General features: G+C 41.0%; 1 protein-coding gene across 2 annotated transcripts in view; it reads left to right on the top strand.

The window, feature by feature from the left end:
- Nucleotides 1–7,252, top strand: part of Ndst3 (N-deacetylase and N-sulfotransferase 3) — a 161,410-nt gene that overhangs the window by 57,683 nt on the left and 96,475 nt on the right. For both annotated transcript variants that reach the window (XR_003710383.1, XM_028760430.1), the window contains exon 4: nucleotides 1,891–2,045. Coding sequence is in view for 1 of the 2 variants with exons in the window: in XM_028760430.1 (XP_028616263.1) it covers nucleotides 1,891–2,045 (155 nt within the window). In the remaining variant the exon portion in view is untranslated. The remainder of the gene's footprint in view (nucleotides 1–1,890; nucleotides 2,046–7,252) is intronic.

The following is a 7,252-nucleotide window of genomic DNA, read 5'->3' on the forward strand; positions in this document are numbered from 1 at the left end:
GACCAACTCTGTGTCTGCCCCAGCCCACAGGACCAGGAAGGGGAGGAAGGGAAGTGGAATTCCGGAGGGGCGGGGTTTGGGTAGCTGCTGTGCCCTGGATGTCCCTGGCTCCCAGATGTATCTCTGGGGCTTAGGGAGTGAGATGGAGTTCTTACCGGCTGCTCTGAGTGCAGTGGCTCCTCTAGGATGACTCAGGAGTCAGTATCTCCACAGGACAGGAGCAGACCAACTCTGTGTCTGCCCCAGCCCACAGGACCAGGAAGGGGAGGAAGGGGTTCTATCATAATCTTGAAAGTAATAAATAGATACTTCCGCTCAATATAATCTATTCTGATCGAGAATATACCCAAAGTGGAATTCAAGGAAGCCAGATAAATAAAGCTATTAAGAAAAAAGAAAGACATAAAATTACGTTTCCTGTGAATTAAGATAAATCTCTCAGATGGCAGAAATCATTTCTCCAAATCCAGCAGGCTTGCAATGTATAAAAGTTGTAATTGCAATTTTACTACGATTTCAGGAAAAGATAACTAACTTGCTTGAACCATCTCTAAAGAAAACTCCGAGAGCTGTCACTTTTCCCTCATTAAATAAACTCTGAGCAAAACTAGCTAGAAAGCGAAGTGATAGTGACAGACCACGCAGGGAAAGACAGAGATCCTGTGTGGCGAGTGAATCAGACCAGAAGCGGCAGCCTGGGAAACAGCTCACATACTAGGAAGCCCGTTAGCTCTTATCACAGTCTCGTGGCTGGGGAGGCAGAGCTCAGAGTGAGATGACCACTGGAGAGTCTCAGGAACCTTCTGTCTGTTTCCACTGTGATAGGTGAAGCAAGGAACTGCCGTGGAACCACTGTGTGCCAGCACATGGCCAAACCGGAAGCTATTTTCTCACGTCTGAATATACAAGCCACGTCAAATAATTTACATCCTCTTCCACTGTCCTACTACTTGTAAAATACTAGTTATTCCGCTTAATTCATTCCCTCTACACTGTAAGCTGTACAAAGACTCCATTAATTAGTCTGTCTTTGTGAATGACTATATTTATTATTAAACATGGTATTTAAATATTAATTTTAAAGATGACATTTAAAATATTTTGATATTCGTATCTCATGGTTAGTAATGTTTTGTAAGTTTTGGGGCTAGAGAGATGGCTCAACAATTTATAGTGTGTACTACTCTGTCAGGGAACCAGAGGTGAGCTGCGAGGAACTATGTCAAGCGGCTCACAACTAGCTGTAATTGGAGCTCCAGGGATCTGACGCCCTCTTCTGGCCTCTGCTGGCACTACTGCTACATGCAGATACCCCAGAAAAATCCAATGTCTCCCAAGCAGTTATACAAGATTACTTGAAGGGCTGCAGTGTTTGCATCGGCATAGCACATAGGCACATAACTTAAACTATAAATAGATTTTTTTAAAAGTTTGTCATAGTCATTTATTGTTCCCTAACAGATTTTCCTTTGCTACATTTTGGGTTCAATGATTTATTTACATGTAAAATACTATAAATGGTGTCTTCTAAATAGAGTAGATGATAGATGATTGATAGATTATAATATAAGCGATAGATGTATACTAGATACTACATACATGATCAATGATACAGATAATAGAAAATAGATACACAGATACATATAGATGATAGATTAAAAGGTAGACTGATAGATGATAGATAGGTGATAGATATGATAGATGATAGATAGGGATAGATGATAGAGATAGATAGATGGATAGACAGATAGATGATAGAAGATAGATAATAGATAGATAGATAGATAGATAGATAGATAGATAGATAGATAGATAGATGATAGAAGTTTGATAGAGGATAGTTTGAAGATGCAGCTGGAATTAACTGAATAATTATTTCTGCCCGTACAGGAACTGAAGAGGAAGATGAAGGGGATGATTGCCTGCTGGGGTCTGTGGATGAGTTCTGGTGGTTTCCTCACATGTGGAGTCACATGCAGCCCCACCTCTTCCACAATGAGTCATCTTTAATAGAGCAGATGATTCTCAACAAAAAGTTTGCCTTAGTAAGTAACTTGCTCTGATCACTACACTGACTGCGTGTACAAGGGGAAGGGAAGCAGGCAGATGTTTGAGTCTGAAACTGCCTCCATGTTCTGGTGTGCTGGCTTGCCCTAAGTGGGTTTTCTCAGTAGAAGTTAGAATCTTGGTACTGTGTCCTCTCCATGTATGGCTCTTGTATCTTTGTACTATGCCATCCTCATTGGATTTGATTCTTTGGTGAAGAATTTAAGAGAGAGTTCACAAAACATAAGGCTCAGATTCATGTGAGCCAGTGGCATTTTGGCCAGCATTCACGAGAGTCATATCCTTTCTAGGATCTTCCTGCTGCACTGCACTGAGAGACAAAATGTTTGCACTAAAGTCCACGGCAGAATGAGATACTCTGTGACCTGATGTCACACTCTAAAAACACGAGCTCTCAGTTCTGAGAATAACTGTCATGGAGGTGGGGAATAATAAGTTGTGGTGGAAAATGGAATTGAATATATTCCAAAATTCACATAAAACTAGGATATCAAGATGAATTGAAATGAGGTTGGGGTAACCAACCAAATGAGTCCACAAAGTAGACCAAGTCTATGAAGATTCAGAAAACCTATGAAGAGATATCTCAAACCTGATAGGATAGAACCTTTGCTCGCTGGCAGAAAAGTACTCTGGTTTATATGATTTGGGGCAGAGAAACTTACAGTAAAACTTCTAACAAGTACCGTATGAAAGGAAATGTACCCTTGGTCAGAGAGAACCCAAATCCATTTACATGGATGGTATTCTATACCAGCTGCAGTGGCCAAGAAATTTTGCCAACAATACTATGGTTCTTTTCTCAAACTTGCACACAAACAAGTTAAAACATGCAAACTGTATTTTTCCTTAAAGATATACAAAATCTAACTCTTTGCAGGGAGCACTTGCTCATGTTTGTCTTTAACTATTGATGTTTTGTTTACTTGGGTTTTTTGTTGACGATGATGTTTTATTTATTCACTTCACATCCCAATCCCCGCCCCACCTCCCAGTCACCCCCTTACACAATCCTTCCTCCATTCCCCTTCCCTTCTCCTCCGAGAGAGTGGAGGCCCCCATGGGTATTCCCCAATGCTGGCACTTCAAGTCTCTGTGAGGCTAGGCACTTCCTCTCCCATTGAGGCCAAACAAGGCAGCCCAGCTAGAAGAACATATCCCACAGACAGGCAACAACTTTAGGGATAGTTGTTCAGGACCCACATGATCAAACTGCATATCTGTTACAAATGAGGGGGAGGCCTAGGTACTGCCAGTGTGTGTTCTTTGGTTGGTGGTTCAGTCTCTGAGAGCCTCAAGGGTTCTGGTTAATTGGTTCTGTTGGTCCTTCTATGGAGATCCTATCCCATTAAGTACCATCAATCCTTCCCCCAACTCTTCCATAAGAGTCACCAAGCTCCATCCACTGTTTGGCTGTGGGTGTTTGCATCCATCTGAGCCAGCTGCTGAGTGGAGCCTCTCAGAAGACTGCCAAGTTAGGCTCCTACCTGCAAGCACAATAGAGTATCATTAACAGTATCAGGGATAGGTGCTTGTCCATAGGATGGGTCTCTAGTTGGGCCTGTTATTGCTTGGCCATTCCCTTAGACTCTACTCTATCCCTGCATTTCTTGTAGACAGGATAAATTTTGGGTTGAAAGTTTTGCAGGTGGGTTGGTGTCTCTATCACTCTACTGGGATTTCTACCTGGCTACAGGAGGTGGCCGCTTCAGGACCCATATCCCCAATTCTGTGAATTAAAGCTAAGGTCTCATTGATCCTTGGGCACCTCCACTCTCCCAATGGAAACCAAATGGTTTTCATCATCTTTATATTTAGGATCATAAAACTGTCCTCTTCAGTTTTTTTGCCTTGATTCCTGAAGTGTTCACCACTACAGATAACGGGAATAAAGTCTTTAAATTTTTGTTTTGTATTGACATGACAGTAGCTTAATATGAGGTTTACACAATTTGTAAGTACATGTTAGTTAATCCAACTCCTATTAAGGTATTAGGCCTTCAGAGTGGCATTGATGCTAAGTCTGAAGATGAAAGCAGCATGAGTTACATTTTCTAACTTAGTGTGCAGTGTTTCTTTTAATATTCCCAACAACCCTGGATTCTAAGTATACGTACTCTCCCTTTATAGGTGAGAACCATAGAATAGATGCTAGGATTATAAAGCTCACTGGGAGAATAAAGACGGAGATCCAAGTTCTCTAGTGCTGCATAGATGTGGCCCCCGGGTTCCTCACTCAACTCACTGGTGTCAATCTAGTCTCAGCTGCTTAGCAATTGTGGCTGTATCTGGCCATCCGGGCAACATAAGGAAGTTAGAGAATTTGAGGGAGGACTCCCAGGGAACTCACCCCTTGGCATCCTCTACTTCCTGATACAGGAAGAGTCTTTTAGTGATCCAGGAGACAACCTGAGGCTAAGCAGCTTTCCACGTGGCTGAATACTATTTACTCCACAGCAAAGCTGCTCCAGTCAGCGAAGCTCCCCTGCAGGGAATCGGACCATCTACTCATTAGAGGCGATAAACACATGCTTGACCTGCGTGAATGCTGCATTCCTAATGGGTGATACTCTGCCCTTCCCTTTCAGCTTGGAGGAGCTTACCATGAGCGAAAATGTTTCCCAGTAAGATAGATAGATGGAAGGAAATGTGCAAAAGGCAGCAGGCTGCCTTGGAAGCCAGAGTGTATTCAACTAATGGCGATGGGGAAAGGCAATGTTTAAGTGAGTGACTGAGTTAAAGTATATTTAAAATGCCCTTCCAACTAAGAATCTGAGACTATGATCCGGTACCCTAGGCCCTACTATAACAGGCTGTAGTCAGACACAGCTGTTTCCATTTAATTAGTAAATCTATCTGAACTGTTAGGTTTCTGCATGCTTTGGACTCTTCTGACTCACAAAGGCACTGAATGTTCATTTCTGTAGCTTCTTATGGAAGATCAGACAGATCCTTTAAGCCAGAAGTTCTCAACCTGTGGGTCTCAATTCCCTCGGAGTTGAATGAACCTCTTACAGGGGCTACATATCAGATATCCTGCACATCAGATAGTTATATTACAAGTCATGATAGTACCAAAATTATAGTTGTGAAGTAGCAACACAATAATTTTATGGTTGGGGGGTCACCACAACATGGGGAACTGTAGTAAAGGCTCACAGCACTAAGAAGATTGAGAACCACTACTTTAAGCAAACTCAGATTTGGTAGCTGAAGCCATCAAAGAGAATATGGCATTACAGCTGATCAGGGAAAAAATTTAATAACCAAATAGACTAATTCAATTTTTTAAAAATTAAAAAAATATATATTGTATTTTGAAATTTTCTATCTTGAGTTCAGGATTATTATGTTAATTTCTGACCTATCTTGTATTTGAAATATCTCTTGTATAGCCTTAAAAACAGGATAAAATATCACTAGAAAAGTAAAATAACATTACATTTGAGCCTCAAAAAAATCATTGCTAATACATTGTCTCATTTCATAGACTGAGTCTAAATTTAGCAAGCAAGATTTAATAATTTAATTTTAATGATAAAACAATTTGTAGAAACTTTTGTCATAAAACTACCTCCCTCTGCCAGATAATACTAACATTTGGAGGAGGAGCTGTTATTTAGGTTTGCTGATGTGTTTCATGTTGTTAAATTTGAGATAGGGTCTCATTGTGTGTCCCTGGATGGTCTACACCAGGTACTTTGTGGACCAGGTATTTTATAGACCAGGCTAGCTAGTCTTGAGCTCACTGAGATTCACCTACCTTTGACTCCCAAGTGCTAGTATTAAAGTCATGTGCCACCATGGCCAGGCAATGGTATTTAAATTGTTCTATCCAATTATGTTAGAATTAATAACAGTGAAACAATGTTCCTAGAAAGTGAAAGGTATCCTGTAACTGGTTTACATTTTATCATTATAATGTTAATATATAATTTTAAATATATTTTAAAAACTTTCAGGCTTTAAGGAATACATGATCATCTTCCAATTCATTTGCTTGCATCTAGAGGAAGGAGAAATCCTGTTTATAAATTTTTCAGTAGAGCTTTTTACTAAAAGACACATCATGTTTTCATCTTGTATTAATGTTTAATGCAAAGTATAATTTTAGGAGTCTTGGTAAAAGTAGAGAATTCCAGTCAGGGTGAGTCTAATCTGAGCTGATAGACCATACTCCAAAGTAAGCCAAGCAGCACAGTGCAGGGCGGTCACTCGTCATCTATCAGAACAAAGTGACTGAAGCGTGTAACTTACTTCACAAAATGAATGTGTGGAGGGAGGGGAGAGACAGAAAACTAAGGGACAGAGTGTCAGGCTCATGTTCAACTTCAGAGAACTGGGATCCCATGCTAGTTCCTACAATATGAAATATGACAAGAATATTCTTCTTAACTCACTGTCACCTCATACCCTCCTAGACATCTCAAATTTTGCCACTACTCAGCTACTCCTGAGTGCCGTCTTGCAATTCTAGCTCTATAGCTAACAACAGTTCTGAGTAGTACCAAAAAATGTCATGTGCAATGGTAAGTGTGTTGAAGACAATGAATGTAATTCATCAATCAACTTAGATACAACTGGAATCAGTATATTCATAATGCAAATCATAGGAGGAGACAAGAATTAGTATTTTTCTTGCAATCTGAGTAACTATAGAAACAGAGTGGTGTTGACATGCTGGTGTCCCATAAGTGACTGTTAAATTAGAACACAAATGGATACTTCAAGATCCTGAGTCTATTAACTGTGATCTCAAACTGTATTTTTTTTTGTCAAGAGACAAGTGGCATTGAAAAGACAGTTTGTTACTCAAACACCAAAAGGAAGAGGCATGCCACACTGTATAGTCATGTGGGGTTGCCCTGAGTGTGGAGAAGTGCTTTCTCCATGATTTCCTTGTGCGAAAGCGAGGCAAGCAGTGGGCTCTGAGGTGCAGGTACTACATTGGCTTCTTGAGCTTTGGCCCTGGAGTACTAGAGCAAAATACTGTGCCGAGGACCTGAGTCATGACCGCTGAAGATATAGGTGTGGAAGTCCTAGAGTGATGGGTCACACTAGAAGTGTGCAAGCCCTGGATTGGTGGGTCACACTGGGAGTGTACAAGCCCTGCAGTGGTGGGTCACACTGGGAGTGTGCAAGCCCTGCAGTGATGGGTCACACTGGGAGTGTACAAGCCCTGCAG

The sequence above is a fragment of the Grammomys surdaster genome, unplaced genomic scaffold (genome assembly GCF_004785775.1).
Source record: "Grammomys surdaster isolate TR1022 unplaced genomic scaffold, NIH_TR_1.0 126531, whole genome shotgun sequence".
NCBI classification, from domain to species: domain Eukaryota; kingdom Metazoa; phylum Chordata; class Mammalia; order Rodentia; family Muridae; genus Grammomys; species Grammomys surdaster.